The sequence below is a fragment of the Phocoena sinus genome, chromosome 3, assembly GCF_008692025.1.
Source record: "Phocoena sinus isolate mPhoSin1 chromosome 3, mPhoSin1.pri, whole genome shotgun sequence".
In the NCBI taxonomy this organism is placed as follows: domain Eukaryota; kingdom Metazoa; phylum Chordata; class Mammalia; order Artiodactyla; family Phocoenidae; genus Phocoena; species Phocoena sinus.
Genome location: NC_045765.1, coordinates 19,482,537 through 19,503,073, shown reverse-complemented (window position 1 = coordinate 19,503,073; position 20,537 = coordinate 19,482,537). Strand labels below are relative to the sequence as shown.

Sequence of the window (20,537 nt, the reverse complement as noted above, 5' to 3'; positions counted from 1 at the left end):
ACTTTTGTGGCCACTAAATTTTGTTTTACAGTCATGATGAAGAATATTATTCTTGTAGGAGAAGACATTTTCTTGGAATAGAACTAATTCATACAAGCATTAGTAGTAGGGGAATAAAATGTGTAGTGAGTTACTCTTGACGTTTAAGGTTTTTCTTGTTGTTTTTTTGTTTTTGGCCATGCCACGTGGCTTGTGGAATCCTAGTTAGTTCCTTGACCAGGGGCCCTTGGCAGTGAAAGCGCGGAGTCCCAACCGCTGGACCACCAGGGAATTCCCAATGTTAAGTGTTTTGTTTGTAGTTTCAGTGTTGCTTTAATTTATATTAATCTGCAGCAACTTAAATTAGAAAGACTTTCCATGATTCAGAGCTTTTTAATATTTAGAATTCATCAAGTAAGTAAGTCTGTGTAAAATCCAGTGGCTGTAAGTATAACATTAAGAAGGAAGATTTTAAATACATGGTGGTGTGGAACAGAATTGAGCTGGTGGGTCTATAAGCACATACTTTTTCTCTTTCTCTCCCACTTTAATCAGAGCAGTGTTCTATATCTGCTTTATATATTGGGAGTCTCTGAGTAAGCCATTGGGAGTCTCTGAGTAAGCCAGTCGTTGTCCGTAGTCCCCCCACCGGAGTATGTGGTTGGTGGTTTTGAGTTGTAGAGCATGAAAAAAACCCAAATCTGATGCTTTTCCCCACAAAGTTTCTGTTCAACCCTTTACTTTTATACTGTTCCTTTAATTGTTAAAAACAGCCAAGATTCTGTATCTGTGGCAATAGACAGTTCAGCTTTTGGCACATAGTATAAAGGGTTTGTTTTCTATTCCTTTGTAAAACATGATGCATTTTACTTATTTGTAGTGTTATGAAGCTGGTCACTTGGAGAATGACATTACTGAATCATGTGCTGCATCTCGTTCTAAAGAGTTTGGTGGAGGTGAGTGTTTTTGAGATTTAAGAACTGTATTGCAAAAATAAGTGTGAAGTACCCTGTCAGTTAACGAGAAAAGTTACTAAGCCGGACTAGTAAGGTTGCAAGTTCTAAGACTTGTTTGCCCAATATATGCTTCCTAAAACTGCATATGACACTAGAAAATTGTATCGATTCATTTCCAACTTGATACTGAAGTTAGTTAAATGGAATTAGAATTAGTGTTAAGGAAATGTTGGGAACAATAAAGAAAAATCAGCTCCTTAATTTTCTTATTAGATAATTCTCCATACTGCATCATTACTTTCTTGGCTTTGATTCCTATAGGACAGAAAATAACAGAATTTGAGTTGAGGGGGAAATTGCAAATCATCTTAGACAAGTCTTTCATAGTCTTACTTTCTTATATCACACCTGTGACCTTTGGTCAATGAACATATGCTTGAAAAAGAGAGCTTACATTTGAGCCTAGTCTATTATGGCTGCTTTCAAAGGCCTTAGGAATCTTCTAGATTAAATTGGAATCTGTTTCCTGGAACCTCTGCTTGGTCATCTTATTTCTGCCCACAGCAGGAATGGGCAGCCCTTCATTCAATAACAGATAAAATAATCATAGTTTAAGTATCTACTCTACCAGTTTCTTTGCGTAAGGACTGTTACCTCTGATGAATCTAAAGCATTACAACGAATTAGGATATTATTCATATTATCCCTGTCTTGTAGAATAAGCACGAAGATGAAAGAGATTGGAAGGGTTGGGGAACTATATCCAGACATGACCAAATTTATTGCCACACTACTGTCTCATTATCCACCCTGTGTTTCTCCATACCAATTCTTTCTATCCCTTTGATCATTTTGTCTGCCTATGCCATTTATTGATTGGTGTCATTCCTGAAATATTAGCTTAGATTTGAGCACGCTGCATCAGATATGATCTATCAGCAAAGGATATTAGGGGAGATTATATTTTATGTGGTCTTAAATGTACACTTCTTTGAATGTGATCTGTGATTATTAAGTTTTTTAGCAAGTGAATTAAACGGTATGTTAACTTATTTTAACCCTGTATGCAATTATAATATAGGTTGGTCAACTTGTTTGCTTGATTTAAAAAAAAAAAAAAACTGCTTTCAAAATAATATCAGCTCTTTCCCTATACATTTGTACTTTAGTTTTCTGTAAAACCTACAACCTGCACTTTATCCTCTGTAAATTTCATCTAAATGTTTCAACTTGTGAGAATTTTGAAGCTTTATTCTGCCATCATATTAACTCTTCCCTTTTAGTCTTAGGCTGTCAGCAGCTTTGATAGCAGAGCTTCTCCATCTCGATCAGGCAGATCAAGAAGAGAGCCCTAAAGCAGTCTTCCAAAGTATTTGATATCTAGCTTAAATATCCTGGAACATTTTACAAAATATCTCTTTAAAGATTCCTCTTAATGTTTATATAACAAAGAGTTGAATTATGTATAATAAAAAATGAGTGAGAGAATAAATTCCATTTTCTAAATATGTCAAGATTAGGCATTCATATTCAGGGTTATAGTACCGCTGCATGAATATCCTTGTTTTTAATTAAAAAAAAAAACCCGTTTGTTTATTTATTTTTGGCTGTGTTGGGTCTTCGTTGCTGCCCGTGGGCTTTCTCTAGTTGTGGTAAGCAGGGGCTGTTCTTCCTTGTGGTGCGCAGGCTTCTCATCGCGGTGCTTCTCTTGTTGCGGAGCATGAGCTCTAGGCGCATGGGTTCAGTAGTTGTGGCTCACAGGCTCAGTAGTTGTGGCTCATGGGCTCTACAGCACAGGCTCAGTAGTTGTGGCGCACGGGCTTAGTTGCTCCGCGGCATGTGGGATCTTCCTGGACCAGGGCTCAAACCCGTGTCCGCTGCATTTGCAGACAGATTCTTAAAACACTGCGCCACCAGGGAAGTCCCTGCATGAATATCCTTTTGGCCAAAAATGTATTGGTTGGGGGAGCGAGGTATTTTTCTCTCCTTGTATAAGTCAGATCTTATGTATTTCATGTTTTTGTCTTAATCCTTAAATCATAGAGTGATATAATTTATTGTCTTTAATCTTGGAGGCCAGGTTTTAGTATCTTTTCCTGACTACTAAATGCATTTCCTCCCCGTCTGTAGGATATTAAAGTCCTTTGTGGAACTAGAAAGTCTTTCATTTCAATCATATAAAATGAAATTGCTTTAATAACCTGTATGTTTACTATTTAATCCATATGAGGCAGAATTTATATATATGTAGCCATTTCCCCAACTAGTTATATACTAATGGGTAAGTCTTTTTTTTTTTTCCCTCTGCCCTTGTTTTCCTCATCTACAAAGTTGGAGAATTAAAATTAAGGTTGGTGTTTACTCTAACATTCCATAATTCTGTGAGGTCCCTTTAGTTGAGGATAGGAGTTCTTGGACATGCATGTGATCAGCCAGCAGGTAACACCTGTTTTCCTGTCCTAGGCACCACCAAGCTGTTTGATAAACCAAGGAAGCGAAAACGACAGAGACATGCTACAGCCAAGGTGCATTGTAAAAAAGTGAAAAATGACAACTCATCAAAAGAAACTCCAAGCTCCGAGGTATTATGCAGTTCTTCATCTTTTGACCTTCCAAAGCGAAGCTGCTTTTCACAGTAGAGGCCACATCCCTTTTCCCTTTGAGTTTACCTAAAAATAGTATTCTGTTGAAACAGCTAGTAGTGATAAGGAATCCTGGAGAAAAAGATGAATCTGATTCTAGTAGAAATAAGTCAAAGCACTATGGCAGCTGTAGGTGTGACCTTTTTAAAAGATCACACCCCATGCTCTAGGTGTCAGGTGAAATACATAACTGTTTCATCATGAAGTAAACTTGTTCTAAAACCAGAGAGCACAATATCAAGTAACTATATAATCCAGATGAACTTGGTATTGCCCTTTAAAAGTTGAGACTGCAGTTAGGGGAAAAACTCATTTGCTTATTTATTGAGACCACCAACTGCTTAATTTTAGAGTAATGTTTGTAAACAGCGACTTTTAGGAAACAGATTTAAAGCCATTTTCTTGAAGAGCATCAGTGCAGCCATTGATGCTATCCCTAGCTTTCCAACTCAGGTTAAAAGAGAATTAGAAAAAGTCAGGTCAGCATCACATATTATGATGCAGAGTGTTTCTTTCCAGGACAATTTGAATAGAATGCCCAAGGGGGGCATTATTTAGGAAACACTGATCTTGGAAGGACAAATAAGTAATCAAATAAACTTAAGAATGTTTTCTCTCCCTTAGTGAAACCTTAAAATGGAACAGCTCAAAAAGTTCCAGTGGAACAGCCTCAGAGCAGTTAGTGGCAGGGCATGAGGCGCCCACTACCCGCCCAATCACAGCAGGGTTAGAACTAACATTGCATGCAGTCCGCCCACGTGATTGGCTGAACATCTGTAAGTGCTTAATGGCTAGACAAATAGCAGCCCAGAGGGAGGGGGTCAGATGGAGGAGACATCAATAATATAGATGTGGGGCGTTATTTTTTCTCTGCAAGGGAGAACTGATGACACACAGGACAGCTGCAAGCCCCAAGGAGACCATTGAGGAGGGTGTAGAAAATGACCACGGAATGCCTGTATCTAAAAAACTGCAAGGTGAACGAGGAGGAGGAGCTGCACTCAAGGAGAATGTTTGTCAGGTAGAGAATGTTTGCCCACTTGCATTTGAATTGCATGCTTATCTTTTAAGAGAAGTCCTCTCCCATCTCTTGATGACCTAGTCGTGGTTAGAGTAAAAATTCTCTTGGATGATTCCAGTGGAATCACTTACTTTAAGGATTTAACTCTTCTCTCTTCCCACAAAAAAAGAAGAGAAATATTTAGTGTTGCCCGTGGGTAGATGCCCTGAAGTAGGTCTGAGATGGAAGGGGTGAATCTGTGGTTGCTCAGCCAAAGATAATTTTCCTGCACCTCTCATGGTGTGAGAATGTTTGGGTTTCTAAGGAATTTTTCAAGGAGAATTTTCACATAGATTGTTGGGTTTCTGTGTGTGTGTGTGTGTGTGTGTGTGTGTGTGTGTGTGTGTGTTTTGTTTTCGTTGTTCTTTTTTTCTGCTTTAAAGTACTGACTTTAGAGAACCTACCACCTGTATTTTTCTATTTATTTAATAAACATTTATACAGTGTTTTTTTTTACTGTGTCAAGTGTTTTTCCATTCACTTTGTAAATATTACATCATTTAGTTATCATAACAATCTCATAAGATAGAGGATCATTATTATCCTTGTTTTATAGATAAGAAAATTGAGGTACAGGGAGGTTAAATAGCTTGCTTGTAGTCACTCAGTGAAGCCAGTATTCAAACCCAGGCAATCTGGGTTTTGAGTCTTAACCACTATGTTGTCTTGCTTCTCTGTGAAATGTGCCTCCACTTTAATGTCAAATGCCTTTATCTTACTTGGGAGTAGAGTCAGTTAAATGGATGCATTGGTTATATTCTCTTTTCATGGTCTTGATTTAACCTTGTAAATACTTAAAAACTGGCATATAAAAAGTTGAAAATATTAGTTTTTTTTTCTAATTGAAACTGCTAAAAAATAAAATTTCCCCAGGCCTAGAATATTATTATGGCCAGTATAATTTCAACTCAGTTTCTTTGTCTGTTCATTTCACTGCTATATAAAGAAGGTTGATTATATTCAGACCTGCTCCCAAACAGTGTTACTCCTCAGAGACTGTTAAGCCCACAAAGATTGTCATATAAGTAAGGTATTGTAACCCATGGTCCTGGTTTGTTTGGATCAGTCTTTGTTTAAATCTGTTGTGCTTGTATAATTTATTAATAGCACCTCCTTTCATGCTCAAGTGTCCTAGTTTGAAGGATGAATTACATGGTCATCCCAATTAAAGGGTTAGTCTGTAACATTTGGTTAATTTGAAAAATTTATTCCTCAGTACATACTGTAATTGAAGTTTTCCTGTTTTAAGTGATGAAGGCGAATTTGTTTATCGTGCAGGAAAGCTGATGTTGCTGGCACTCTGAATATACAAAACAAAACATGTAACATTTATGGCATTTGTCAATTTTTGGTCATGAATAGTAGATCATGGGAGAGCCAAACATGAAAGACTAGCTCAGAATCCCTTGGGGTCCACTCTTAATCCCTGGCTGCCTCTGGCCTTTTATTCCCAAAGCTCTCCTACTCGTCTGCTTATTTAAGCTTTGATGTTAAGTGGCCAAGACCTGTTCTGTTTCTTTGGGTTCTTGAGGATATTAGACTTGCCTGGCCATCTTTCCCCCTTTCTTGTCTTACAGAATAAGTATAAGAGTTTGTTCATTTTTCTCATTTTTCTGCTAATCACTATGGGGAAACAAGTCAGGATATTAGAGGGGTGAAAAGTAACAAATGTTGGGAATGTGCAGAGTTTTCATAAATCATACAACGTTTTCAAAAGCAACAGATCCCGATCTTTATTTCCTAAGGCTGTATCATCATTGACACCCTGTTTTAGTGAGATTGTCTCAGAAAGGTGATCTCTCTGATTTTAATATGGTTCTAGGTGTATCTCAGGGATTGTTCAAATCTTAATCAGGGCCCTTCTGGACTGTTACGACCCAAGTCCCAGCTGGCCAGTATCTCTTGCTTGAACCATTGCAGTAACCTGTTTGATTATCTCTGCTTTTCCTCTCACCTTTTTACTCTTGAAATTTTTCTTGTAGCAGTCATAGGGATCTATTTTTAGATGAATACCTGATTTCAGCCTTCCCTTGGTACAGCGCTCATTATAATGGCACACCTTTGCAATTAGAATAAAATCTGAAACTCTGTACCGTAATCTGTAAGGCCACACAGTCAGGCCCTTGCTTGCCTTTTTCTTACTTCATTTCTACCACTTCTAACTTTTGTTCACTTTTGTCCAGTGACACTGGCTTTCATTGTGATTCATAGGAATGCCATGATTTTTCCTGTCTGTGGGCTTTCTGTACTTTCTGCCTTCTTGGTCCCTTCTTCAGATCATGTGGCTGACTTGTCATTCAGAGCCTAGTCTAAGAAGTCATTCCTAATCACCCAATCCAAAGTTGTTGTTTGAGGGCTCTACCCAAATACTTACATTTTCTGATATCTTTTGTTTGTTTAATTATTTACTTATATCTTTGTATCCTTAGAATATAAGAATGATGGGAGCCAGGGACCTGTGGTACCTGGCATAGAGGAGGTAATCATCAAATACTAGCTGAATGAATGGTGGGATTTTTTGTTTCTGGCAAAGCTGCTTCTTAACTTTTGCTTTAACGAAGACCTTCTGCTTGGGATTTTTAAAAATCTTTTTCTATAGACAGATCTGTTTTCTTTCTCTTAACAGAACTGTGAGAAACTGGGTGAGCTGCTATTATGTGAGGCTCAGTGCTGTGGGGCTTTCCACCTGGAGTGCCTTGGATTAACTGAAATGCCCAGAGGAAAATTTATCTGCAATGAATGTCGCACAGGTAAAGTAGTTAGAGAAAGGTCTTCTTCCAAGGAAGGTTTGAGTTTTAAGTTTTTTAGGAAAAAATCATTTATTGGAGACACTTTTTTTTGTGGCAATACTGGGCTAATTCCTACAGACATAGAGATAGGTGCTCTGTGGTCTTTGCCTTCAAAAAAACTCAAGTGAATAATGAATGTATAGTATAATACAGTGCAAAACATGTTGTTGTGAATGTTAAAGTGCTGTGTGAATGAAGATGCACCAGTGCTACAGAGGAAGATATCTGAGTTTGGTTTTAAGAGAGAAATAGAAATTGGTGTGTGGAGGGGAAGGATAGAAGGTGTAATAAAGTAAGTATGAAATATTTGGGGAACAGGAAGCATATAGGTCAGTGTGTTTGGAGTTTAAGATATTTTAGGGAAGAGGTGAGGCATAGGTAGTGATGAGGAGGACTTCTGGGTTACTGATGATATTTTATGTTTCTTGATCTGAGTGTTGATCAAGAAATGTGTTCACTTCATGATTATTTGTGAACTTATAATGTGTGCACTTTTCTGTGTATATTATACATCAGTAAAACTGCTTAGCAAAAAGAAGAGAGCTATTTTGTGAGAGTTACAATATACGGATTGGGTCAGAAACTAGGAGTGGTCAGATGAGACCAGCCTGTAAAGCACCTCACAGCTGTGCTCTCTCAAGGAGATTGCTCTTTTTTCAGCATTATGAATGGATGTTACAGTATGAAAGTAGTAAAGAAATTAGGGTTGACAGTAAAGATTTTATGCTCGTAAGTCATTAAAAACCGTAGGTGTGCATGATGCTGCCCAAAGAGAAAGCGTCTGTAGAGTGAGAAGAGGGCTAATGACGCTATTGGGGGATATCCACTTAAAATGGGCTACTGGAGGGTGAGGAGGAGCTACTCAAGAAGGAATGTCTGTGAAGCCGTGGGGATGGGGTGTCATCAGCAGAGGCAGATGGGGCAAACAGACCAAAGAGGTTCTAGAGTGAAAAGGGGATCTATTGTATTTGGCAGTGAGAGAGTGCCTTGCTAATCCAAACTGAAAGATGAATGGGTAGCAGTATACACTATTTCTTACAGAAGCTTGACTTCAGTGGAAAAGGGAGCAGTAGCTGAAGGGAGGATGTTAGAGGGTCAGGAGGAAGAACATCTTGAGTAGGATGAAGGTTAAGAATTGTGTAGGGAAATAAATTTCCGTAACAGGAGGGGGAATAATTGGAGTACAGTCACAGAGACAGGAGAGGATAATCTTGAAGAGATAAAAAGATTAAAAGGGAATGTACCATGTAATTGTGAGGGAGATGAACACTGAGGTTTTTCCTTGGCTTGGTGAGAATGGTGGAAAAAAACTGTTTATAACCTGAAGGGAAGAGTGTAGGCTTAGACTAGCCCCTGTGGGAAATAAGAGGTGAAATTAACTTGTGTCTGTAAATAGATGGCCATGTCAGATTGAGTTATTTCATCTTTCTGCTACCACTTTCAGCAGTGTAGGTACAAAAGCTGGAAGACAAGATAGTTGTGGGGGTTATTTTGCCTTCTACACACGTTGGGCTTTTGATCATTATGTGCCATACGGTGTCCCGGCCTTGTAATTAAAATTTAGAAACAAATTTTAGATATGTGCATATCTCTATTGCCTTAATTTTCTTAGAAAGATCTTCTTTTTTTAAAAATTTTTTTTAACTTCTTATTTCATATTTGAGTATAGCTGATTAACAATGTTGTGTTATATCAGTTGTACAGCAAAGTGATTCAGTTATACATATATCTATTCTTTTTCAAATTTTAAATATAGCAGTGAGTACAGTGTCAATCCCAAGCTCCCTAACTATCCCTCCCCGCAACTCTTCCCTCCTGGTAACCATAAGTTCCTTCTCTAAGTCTGTTTCTGTTTTGTAAATAAGTTCATTTGTATCTTTTTTTTTAGATTCCGCATATAAGCGATATCATATGATATTTGTCTTTCTCTGTCTGACTTACTTCACTCAGTATGACAATTTCTAGGTCCATCCATGTTGCTGCAAATGGCATTATTTCATTCTTTTCCATTGTATATATGTACCACATCTTCTTTATCCATGCTTCTGTTGATGGACATTTAGGATGCTTCCATGTCTTGGCTATCACTGCTAGTGCTGCAGTGAAGATTGGGGTGCATGTATACTTTCAGACCATGTTTTCTCCAGACAAATGCCCAGGAGTGGGATTGCAGGATGATATGGTGGTTCTAGTTTTAGTTTTTAAGGAACCTTCGTACTGTTCTCCATACTGGCTGTACCAATTTACATTCCCACCAACAGTGTAGGAGGGCTCCCTTCTCTCCACACCCTCTCCAGTATTTATTGTTTGTGGATTTTTTTGATGATAACCATTTAGAGAGATCTTCCTGCCTTTTGTACTAGCGATCCAGTTTTGCTAGTCTCATCTTTATTATGATGTGGTATTCTCTGAACCAGGCTAATCTAAGGCAGAACTACTTTTTAAAAAAAATCAACTTAATTGAAGAGTAATTTGCCTACTATAAATGTACCCCTTTTAATGTATATTTTGATAGGTTTTGATAAAATGTATACACCCACACGAGAAAGTTCCTTTGTGATCAGACCCAGTCAGTCTTTTTTGCACCTCACCCCTTCACCCCCATCACCAATTTCAGGTTAAACAGTGATCTGCTTTCTGTTCAGAGCACATTAGATTTGCCTTTTGTTTAGAGTTTGTGTCTGGCTCAGCATGTTTTTGAGACTCATCTGTGTTGATGTGTGTATCAGTAATTCATTTTCTTTCTTAAAACAGCTTTATTGAGGTGTAATTGATGTACAGTAAACTACACAAAGTGTACACTTTGACGTTTTGGTGTGTGTTTGTGTACATACACCTTTGAAACCATCACTCAGCACAGTTACTTTGAGATTAAACAACATTGTTGCAGGTATTGAGAATTCATTCTTTTTATTGCCAAGTGGTGTTCCATTGTATGGATATAAGAGTTTGTTTATCCACTCATCTATTGATGTACATTTGGATAGTTCTCAGGTTTGGCTGTTATAAATAAAGCACTGTGTATCCTTTGTATGGATACACTTTCTTTTCTGTTGTGTAAATATCTAACAGCAGAATGGCTGCATATGGTAGGCTTAACTTTTCAAGGAACATGCAAAGTGTTTGTACCATTTTATATTCCCATCAGTAGTGTGTGAGAGCTTTAATTCTGCCACATCTTCGTCAGCATTTGGTATTGTCAGTCTTGTTAATTTTAGCCATTCTGACAGATGTGTAGTGGTATTTTATTGTGGTTTTAATGTGCATTTCACTAATGATGAATGATGTTGCACATCTTTTTATGTGCTTATTTTTCTGTCTTCTTTGAGGAAGAGTGTTCAAATTTTTTTTTAATTTGGGGTTTTTTTCTCCCTATAAATTTATTTATTTATGGCTGTGTTGGGTCTTCGTTGCTGTGCGTGGGCTTTCTCTAGTTGGCGAGCGGGGGCTACTCACTCTTCATTGCAGTGTGCGGGCTTCTCATTGTGGTGTTTTCTCTTGTTGCGGAGCGCAAGCTCTAGGCGCGCGGGCTTCAGTAGTTGTGGCGCGCAGGCTCTAGAGTGTAGGCTCAGTAGTTTTGGTGCATGGGCTTAGTTGCTCCGCGGCATGTGGGATCTTCCCGGACCAGCGCTCGAACCCGTGTCCCCTGCAGTGGCAGGCGCCTTCTTAACCACTGCACCACCAGGGAAGTCCTGGGTTGTTCTCTTACTGTTGAGTTTTAAGAGTTCTTTATATGTATTCTGGCTACAGGTCCTTTATCAGATATATACTTTCCAAATTATTCTCCCAATCTGTGGCTTGTTTTCTAATTTTCTCAATGGTATCCTTTGAAGAGCAGAAGTTTTTAATTTTGAAGAAGTCTAGTTTATCAGAATTTTTTAATGGACTTTGGTTAACAAATCTTGCTTAACCCAATGTCATGAAGATTTTGTTTTCTGCTGAAAACTTTTTAATTTTTGTTTCACATTTAGGTCTGTGATCTATATTGAATTAAGTTTTATATGTTATGTGAGGTAAAGAGAGGTTATTATTTTTGAGGGTAGAAAATTTTACCCTAGTTTTAGTAAAGATGTATAGAGTAAGAATAAAGGAGTCATTTACTATTTCTTCTGGGTCACCCTGTTTTCCTATAGTAGGATGACCATAGCATAATTTAGGCTACTCCAGTTAAGTATTGGCTGCCAGTTATTCAGTATCAGGCAGTAGATTGCTTCTTTTCAAATACTTATTTAAAATTTTTTTCTAAAATTATTATTAGTTGGTGATCTCACTGTTTATAAAGATGAGGTGAATTATTTTACTGTGTTCCTATTTCCAGCAGCTGCCAAAGGCAGGATTCGTGTTCAGGTCTGTCTGTCCCTCAAGCCTGGGCTCTTTCCCTTACATTGTTTTGCTTCCCAGCGAGAGGTAGAATTTTTTTTTTCTCTTAAACTTTTTATTACAGAAACCCTCAGACATATACAGAAGTAGAGAGAACAGTATAAAGAATCTCAACATATTCATCACTTAGCTTCAGTAGTTATCAACTTCTTGCTTCATTTTACTCATATAGTTCAAAATATATGTAACTAGCATATTTTTTTAACTTTAAAAATATATATCCATTGTATACAGTGACTCCTATGTGTCATCAACTACCCAGTCCCACTTTCAAATTTTCCCACTTTGTCTCAAAATATATTGTTTTATAGTGTTTTGAATCAAGATCCAAATAATGTCCCTGTATTGTATTTTTTAATTAAAAAATTAATCTCTTAATCTTCTCTTAATCTACAACAGTACTATTCCCCTCACCCAATTATTTTTGTTTTTTTTTTACAACAAAAATATGTTTTATTTAACCCAATATATTCAAAATATGTCAGCATATATAATTAATGTGAAAATGACTGAAATTTGTTACATTCTTTTTTATGTGCTAGGTCTTCAAACTCCAACGTGTATTGACACTGACTACACATCTCAATTTAGACTAATGCCATTTTAAGTGCTCAGTATCCAAATGTGGTTTCCCTACTGGGCCTGTGCTAAATCAAACCTTACTTGTCACCCCTACATGACAAACCTCATTGCTGGATCCCAATAACTGCACATATTTGAGGGACCCCTCACCCAATTTTTTAATGTTCTTTGTTTCTTGAGACAATGGTCATTTGTCTGCCAAGTTGTCTACATCCTAATTTGGCTGATTGCATCCTTGAGGTGTCCCTTTAACTTGTTCCTCTGTCCTCTGTATTTCATGGAAACTTGTAGTTAGATCTAGAGGCTGGATCAGGTCAAATCAATTTTCCTTTCGCAAGAATACTTTGTGGGGATATGTACTTCCTATAGCATCACATCAGCAAGCATGTATTAAATTTTCCCCCTTAATAGTGGTATTAAGATTGTTCAGTAAGTTTGTGTTGTCATCCTGATCAGTCTGTTATAATGTTCTTCACTATGATATTGTGATTTTTAATAAATATATATTTGGTCTTTGTCCAGTTTCTGGCACAGAGCTCCTGAAACCCTTGAAGTTTCCTAAGTGATGAGGGCTATAAAGATGTGTCTTTTTTTATGTTAATGAGAGATGACTTTTGGAACTAGCTAAGGATGGGAGCTGGTTGTCAGGAGAACCAACCATGTGATTAGAGGGTTCCATCTCCCCCTGACCTTTTTGGAGGGGAGAGTGCTGGAGGTTGGGTTAGTCCTCAATTGCCAGTGATTTAATCAGTCGTGCCTTTGTAATGTGGCCTCCATTAAAACCCAAAAGGATGGGGTTTGGAGAGCTTCTGGGTTGGTGAACACATGGAGATTAGGGGAGAGTGGCGTGCTTGGAGAGGCCCTGGAAGCTCTGAGCCCTTTCCCCATACCTTACTCTATGCATTTCTTTTAACTAGCTGTTCCTGAACTACATCATTTTTTAGTAAACTGATGATCTAGTAAGTAAAGTGTTTCTCTGAGTTCTGTGACCCACTCTTGCAAGTTAATTGAACCCAACCTCTGATTTATAGCCAGTTGGTCAGAAGTACAGATGACAGCCTTGACTTAGAACTGGTAAGGGTTGGGGTGGGAGGCAGTCTTGTAGGACTGAACCCTTACTTAATCTGTGGGATCTGATATTATCTCCAAGTAGATGGTGTCAGAATTGAGTTGAATTGTAGGATACCAGCTGGTATCAGAGAATTGCTCTGTGGTGTGGGCACCCTCCACCCCCACCCCATGTTGGAATTTGGTGCAGAATTGTGTACTCACTAACTTTTCATCTAATGGTTTAGCATTGAGTGAATTCTTGAGTTAGTATTAATGTGTTTCTTCCTGTTTCCTAGGAATACATACCTGTTTTGTATGCAAGCAGAGTGGGGAAGATGTTAAAAGGTGCCTTCTGCCCTTATGTGGAAAGTTTTACCATGAAGAGTGTGTCCAGAAATATCCACCCACTGTCTTGCAGAACAAGGGTTTCCGGTGTTCCCTCCACATATGTATAACCTGCCATGCTGCTAATCCAGCCAGTGTTTCTGCATCTAAAGGTATGGGTTTCTTGTGTAGACCAGTCTAATTATAGAACCTCAGTCTCATTGGCAATGGATGTTTCAGATGCTATCTGGCATATCTCTTCATAGCCTCTAGCTTTTGTCAGAGTACCAGCATATTATGTGAGAGATAAGAGAGTAATGGACAAATTTAGTAGTCACCACATTTTTACATGTGCTTTATGGAACCCCCGGCATTATGTGGTAGTTTTAAATATTTGGAATTCATGTGACATTTAGTTTGAAAAGGTGTTCTGCTGGACATCTTGTTTTGTTTTGTTCTGTTCTGCGCTGCGCCATGTGGCTTGTGCGATCTTAGTTCTCCAAACAGGGATTGAACCCGCGCCCTCTGCAGTGAAAGCACAGCATCCTAACCACTGGACCGCCAGGGACTTTCCTCTGCTGGATGTCTTCCTTCATCAGAATAAAGTGTATTCTTCTTCTGTGGGCCCTTATATGTATGGTTATCAGATGTGATATCATTCAGACATGCTTATAGGGCAGAATTGAGGTTTTTGTTTTGTGCTGACTTATTTTTTAAAATGGAAATTCCTATCCAGAAAATTTTTTCCTGCTTCATGGTTAGCTTGAGAGCTGAGGTTTCCAAAACTATTATGTGGGTGCAGATAAACTCAAGTTTCTAAATCCATTCCCAGTGGGAAAACAATCATTTCTTTCTTTTTTTTTTTTTTTAATAAATTTATTGATTTTTTTTTTTTTTTTGGATGCATTGGGTCTTTGTTGCTGCGCGCAGGCTTTCTCTAGTTGCTGCGAGCGGGGGCTACTCTTCCTTGCGGTGCGCAGGCTTCTCATTGCAGTGGCTTCTCATGCAGTGGAGCATGGGGTATAGGCGCGTGGGCTAAGTAGTTGTGGCTCACGGGCTCTCGAGTGCAGGCTCAGTAGTTGTGTGCGGGGGCTTAGTTGCTCCGCAGCATGTGGGATCTTCCTGGACCAGGGTTCGAACCCGTGTCCCCTGTATTGGCAGGCGGATTCTATCTATCTATCTATTTCTGCGTTGGGTCTTTGTTGCTGTGTGTGGGCTTTCTCTAGTTATGGCGAGTGGGCGCTGCTCTTCATTGTGGTGCAAGGGCGCTTCTCATTGTGGGGACTTCTCTTACTGTGGAGGCTCTAGGCGCATGCAGGCTTCAGTAGTTGTGGCACGCAGGCTCAGTAGTTGTGGCATGTGGGCTCTAGAGAGCAGGCTCAGTAGTTGTGGCTCACAGGCTTAGTTGCTCTGTGGCAAGAGGGGTCTTCCGGGACCAAGGCTTGACCTTGTGTCCCCTGCATTGGCAGGCAGATTCTTAACCACTGCGCCACTAGGGAAGCCCCAATCATTTCTTTCTGCTCAGTACTAGTGGGTCTCTTCCTGATTTCTTTGAAAGCCAAATATTGTATCTCTACTCTTAAATGCTTGTATGCCCAAAGAGCCCACTTCTCCCAAAGGGGATTTGGCAGGAAAAATGTGGCAGTGTTGACTTTTCTTTTAATCAGACTGGCGATATCTTCTGTAAGGTGATTTCCTGGCACTATAGATCTTGTCAGTCTTAAGTACAGTAACATGCTTGATCAAAATTGCAGCTTAACTGTCAACTACCTTCTCCTTTTCAGCTGCTATTGTAGGTAGCATTGGGGTGGTTTGGTAGTGGTTTTTAGTTTGTGAAGTATGTTAGAGGATATATCTCATGGGGGGGTGGAGGTAGAGAGGTTCATTCATTCACCTAAAAGGCTTTAAGAATCACAGAGTACCAGCCAAGGAAAGCAAGCATTAGTGTTTCTCCCATCTGGTCTTTTAATCTGATTGTACACACACACCAACCCCCACCGTTTCGTCTGCAGCTGATTGTTTTCCAGTCAGGACAGTGGTTTGAGTAGGGCTTATTTTTTTTTTTTTGAGTAGGGCTTATTCTTGTTGAGGTAGACTCACTTACTGTTGTGGGATCGGACTCCTTAAGGGCATTTATCATATAGTTCCCATCTGAGCTTTTCTTGGGGAATTGGGTGTTTAAGGTCTCTTGATCTAGTAGTGCTTCCATTTGTTTGTGGCATTTTCCCAGTGCTAGCAAATAAACTTGAATAACTCACATCGTTTTTATATTTAACCCCTTTTTCTTTTGTCTCTCCCTGGTTTTTCTCTTATTTTTAGGTCGACTGATGCGCTGTGTCCGCTGCCCAGTGGCATACCATGCCAATGACTTTTGCCTGGCTGCTGGGTCAAAGATCCTTGCATCCAATAGCATCATCTGCCCTAATCACTTTACCCCCAGACGTGGCTGCCGAAATCATGAGCATGTTAATGTTAGCTGGTGTTTTGTATGCTCAGAAGGTAAGACATGACTTCCTGATGTATGAATAGTCTAAAAAGAGATGAATGCAGTATTTTAATTGAAACAAAAGTATAGTTTTGTTCACATTGCCATTAGAAGAAATACTGGGAAGTGATGTCCTTAATTATTGATAACATAACAGTACAGTGGTTTTGTTTCCCAATAGTGTTTTATTTTTGTTATTTTGAATAATGACTTAATTTTAACAAAATGATAAACAATTGAAGCAACTTAAAGAAAAGAGAAAGGAAACAAAATTGTTTTTAGAAAATGGGGGAATGTGGTCAGATGGTACAAACTTCCAGTTATAAGATGAATAAATTTGGGGGATGTAATACACAGCATGGTGACTATAGTTAACAATACTGTATTGTATATTTGAAAGTTGCTGTGAGAGTAGATCTTCTAAGTTCTCTCTCTCTCTCTCTCTCTCTCTCTCTCTCTCTCTCTGTCTCACTCTGTCTCTCTCACACACACACACACACACACACCTTAAAATTTTAACTGTGTGAGTTGTTGAATATGTTACCTAATCTTATTGTGGTGATCACTTCACAGTATATACACATATCAAGTACATATATATTGTACACTTTAAGTTTACACAATATTATATGTTAATGATATCTCAATAAAACTGGGGAAAAAAGTAAAAAATAAACTGGAGGCGCAGTGGTTGAGAGTCCGCCTGCCGATGGAGGGGACACGGGTTCGTGCCCCGGTCCAGGAAGATCCCACATTCCGCGGAGCGGCTGGGCCCGTGAGCCATGGCCGCTGAGCCTGTGCGTCCGGAGCCTGTGCTCCGCAATGGGAGAGGCCACAACAGTGAGAGGCCCATGTACCGCAAAAAACAAAAAATAAACTGGAGGTAAAAAAATAAAAGAAGAAAGAAATTTTAAAAACCTTAAATAACCCCAAGTCCTACAATCAGAAAAAACCATTGCTTAATATTAAGTGATAATACTCCAGACATATGTGCATATAAGCAGATAGAAAGGGTAGATATCTGGATAGGGACAAGTCTAGAAGATGCTGTTATCAGGTAATTGTGTGTGGTTTTTCTAAAATCAATTTTATATTAGTTTAAAGGGAATAAACAAGGTGAAAGTAAAAGAATTTATGAACTTCTGTTAAATATTTTCTCACTGTAAGGGATAATAGTTCCTACAAGGTCTTCAGTGGAGGACAAATAAATTTTATGTCTTTATCTGTATCTCCCCCCTCTCCAACCCCTACTTAAAACATACTTCTCCTAATTTAGAGCAACGTCAATATTATCCTTCTTAAACATTTTCTTTCCTTTCCATTCCTCACAGCCTGATTTTTGCTATTTTGTTAAGTGGAGGATTTAGTACTCCACCAGTCTATTTACTGGGGTGCTTGTAGTTCTAAATTCTGTATTTAAATTTTTCTTTTGGTTGGCCGAACTTCTGAGAAACACCCACAGGTCCTACATTTCTCCGCTTGAGACTGTTCTTCATTTGCCTCTGTTCTAGAAGCACACATTGGGTTACTATAAGATCTTAGACTGCTTGTTCTTTTTCCAAAACTTTTGTGGACATTGCTCCCCTGTTTTATAGTGTTGAGGGTGGCACCAGTTCTCTTATACAGTTTTTACATTTCCTCTTCAAATTGACTAAATTTTGTTGATTAGTAATTTAGGGGAAACAATTTCCTTGACTTCTCTGTTTTTTAAGATCTACTTATTGGTGATGCAATTTCACAAAAATTTGGCTGGTTATGAACATTCTGAAGGACTAATTTTAAAAAGAGTCAACATGTGTAATTGAATTAGCATCCCTTTTGAGAAATTGGGATATACTAAATAGTGCTAAAGCCATAAAAGAAGTTTTATGACTCCTTTATATGATTGAAAATGGTCAATAGGGACTTTTTTGTTGTTGCTGTTGTTGCTCTTAAGATTTATGTAACATGACTAGAGTTTGCATCAGGACATAGTTGTAATCCTCAAACTAGTTCTAATATAGAATAAATAAAATAGAGTATTAAGTGCAATCGTGTGGGTGGAATTTTGATATAGTTAGGGATGTTTAGGTATGTTTTAGTGCACAAAGTACTATGCTGTTTTTGGTTTTAGATATGTTAGCTTTGTGATTCTCCTGTATCATACATTCTTTTTTGCTTTTATAATATCTGTTCCTTATAAAACTGGTGAACACTGCTGCCTGTTTATCATTATACCACCTGTCTTTTGTTTAGAAGAAAGTTAAAGACAATTTTGATATTTAATAGCATTTAAATACAACATTCTATAATTCTGCTCTTAGAATGAAAATAGATGTCTGGGAGGCTGAAATGTAGGCTCTAAAAATTTTACATGTTTTGTGAAGATGGGGAGATGAAACAGTTTCAGCATTAGACTGTTTTTCATTCCATAGTGGAATGAGATGTTTTCAGAGTAGAGGTTCCTTTGTATTGGCAGTCCTAACTTGTGGCATAATAGTGGATACTCATAATGAAAACTTAGTCCCCAAGAAAACTTAGTAGCTACAGCAGTGGCTCTCAGATCTTGATCTTTGGGAAGTGGAGAAGATCCAGAGACCCTTTCAGGAGCCTCCATGAGATAATTCTTTTCATAATAATACCAAGATGTTACTTGCCTTTTTTCTTTGTTGACATTTGCACAGATGGTGCAAAGCCAATAGTGAGTAAAACTGCTAGCACCTTAGTGCAAATCAGGGTGATGGCCCTAAACTGTACAAGTAATAGCAGTCATTGAATTCTGTGTCACCACACACTTGCAATAAAAACTTGGACATTTCACATAACTATGTCCTCGATTTTAAAAAGTAAGTAAAATGTATTAAATCTCAACTGTCATGTGAACATTGTTTTAATATTCAGTGTGATAAAATGGGAAGTATACATAAAGCAGTTCTGTTGCATACTGTTGGTTATCTTAAGTTAAAGCACTCATGCAATTGAGTTGCAGTCTGAACTGGCTGCCTTGTTCATGGAACACCATTTTTAGTCTTAAACATTACTAAAAATGTAAATCAACTATACTCCAATAAAAATAAATTAATTTTAAAAATTACTAAAAAACTATGGCTCTTCATACTTGGATATTTGTCAGACATTTCTTGAAAATGGATAAAAAGGAGCCTGTCAATTCAAGGAAAAACAACTGGCAAATTGTTGCCAATGATAAAATTTGAGTTCTTAAGTGAAAATTAGAATTTTGGAAAACTGTCATCTACCCACCCTGAGCTTAACTGCTTCCTAGTATTTACTGATGAACTCATGGGGATATTAATAAATGTGACATTTTAGTATTACATAACGAAATAGATCAACATTTGGAAGATTACCACTCAGCAAACCAATATTTTCCATGTGAACAATGCATGATGTTAAAAACCATGCATATGTAAAAGATCCATTCAAAGTGCAAGACAGATTAAAGAATTTTAATGTAATCGTTACATTAGTAGCTATTAGTAACATATCAATAGTATATTGATGCAGTTTCAGATTAGACACTGCAACTAAGGTTTACCCTGTGAAGTTTTAGTGTATAGTATCAAAGAATATGTAGTTATTGAACAGGTTATTAAAATACGCCATTTTCCACCTGTTTATCTGTGAGAGACCAGATTTTCTTCATATACATCAACCAGACAACATTTTACAACAGATTTAAGTAAAAATATTTGCAAAAATGTTAGCAAAAAAATATGATCGTCACCAACACTGGTCAGAATGGCCATCATCAAAAAGTCTGCAAATAACAAGTACTGAAGAGGGTGTGGAGAAAAGGGAACCCTCCTACACTGTTGGTAGGAATGTAAATTGGTGCAGCCACTATGGAGAACAGTATAGAGGTTCCTTAAAAAAACTAAAAATAGGGCTTCCCTGGTGGCACAGTGGTTGAGAGTCCGCCTGCCGATGCCAGGGAAGTGGGTTCGTGCCCTGGTCCGGGAGGATCCCACATGCCACGGAGTGGCTGGGCCCGTGAGCCATGGCCACTGAGCCTGTGCATCCAGGGCCTGTGCTCCGCAATGGCACAGGCCACAGCAGTGAGAGGCCTGAGTACCGCAAAAAAAAAAACAAACTAAAAAAACTAAAAATAAAGTTACCATATGATCCAGCAATCCCACTCTTGGGCACATGTCTAAAAAAGATGAAAATTCTAATTCAAAAAGATACATGCACCCCAGTGTTCATAGCACCATTTACAATAGCCAAGATATGGAAACAACTTAAGTGTCCATTGACAGATGAATGGAGAAGGAAGATGTGGTGTGTGTGTGT

General features: G+C 38.3%; 1 protein-coding gene across 6 annotated transcripts in view; it reads left to right on the top strand.

Annotated features, from left to right (window-relative positions):
- Positions 1–20,537, top strand: part of NSD1 (nuclear receptor binding SET domain protein 1) — a 135,695-nt gene that overhangs the window by 85,727 nt on the left and 29,431 nt on the right. For all 6 annotated transcript variants that reach the window (XM_032628023.1, XM_032628020.1, XM_032628019.1 and 3 more), the window contains 6 exons: positions 860–935; positions 3,399–3,517; positions 4,455–4,598; positions 7,264–7,387; positions 13,735–13,935; positions 16,082–16,261. In XM_032628023.1, coding sequence (XP_032483914.1) covers positions 860–935; positions 3,399–3,517; positions 4,455–4,598; positions 7,264–7,387; positions 13,735–13,935; positions 16,082–16,261 — 844 coding nt within the window. The remainder of the gene's footprint in view (positions 1–859; positions 936–3,398; positions 3,518–4,454; positions 4,599–7,263; positions 7,388–13,734; positions 13,936–16,081; positions 16,262–20,537) is intronic.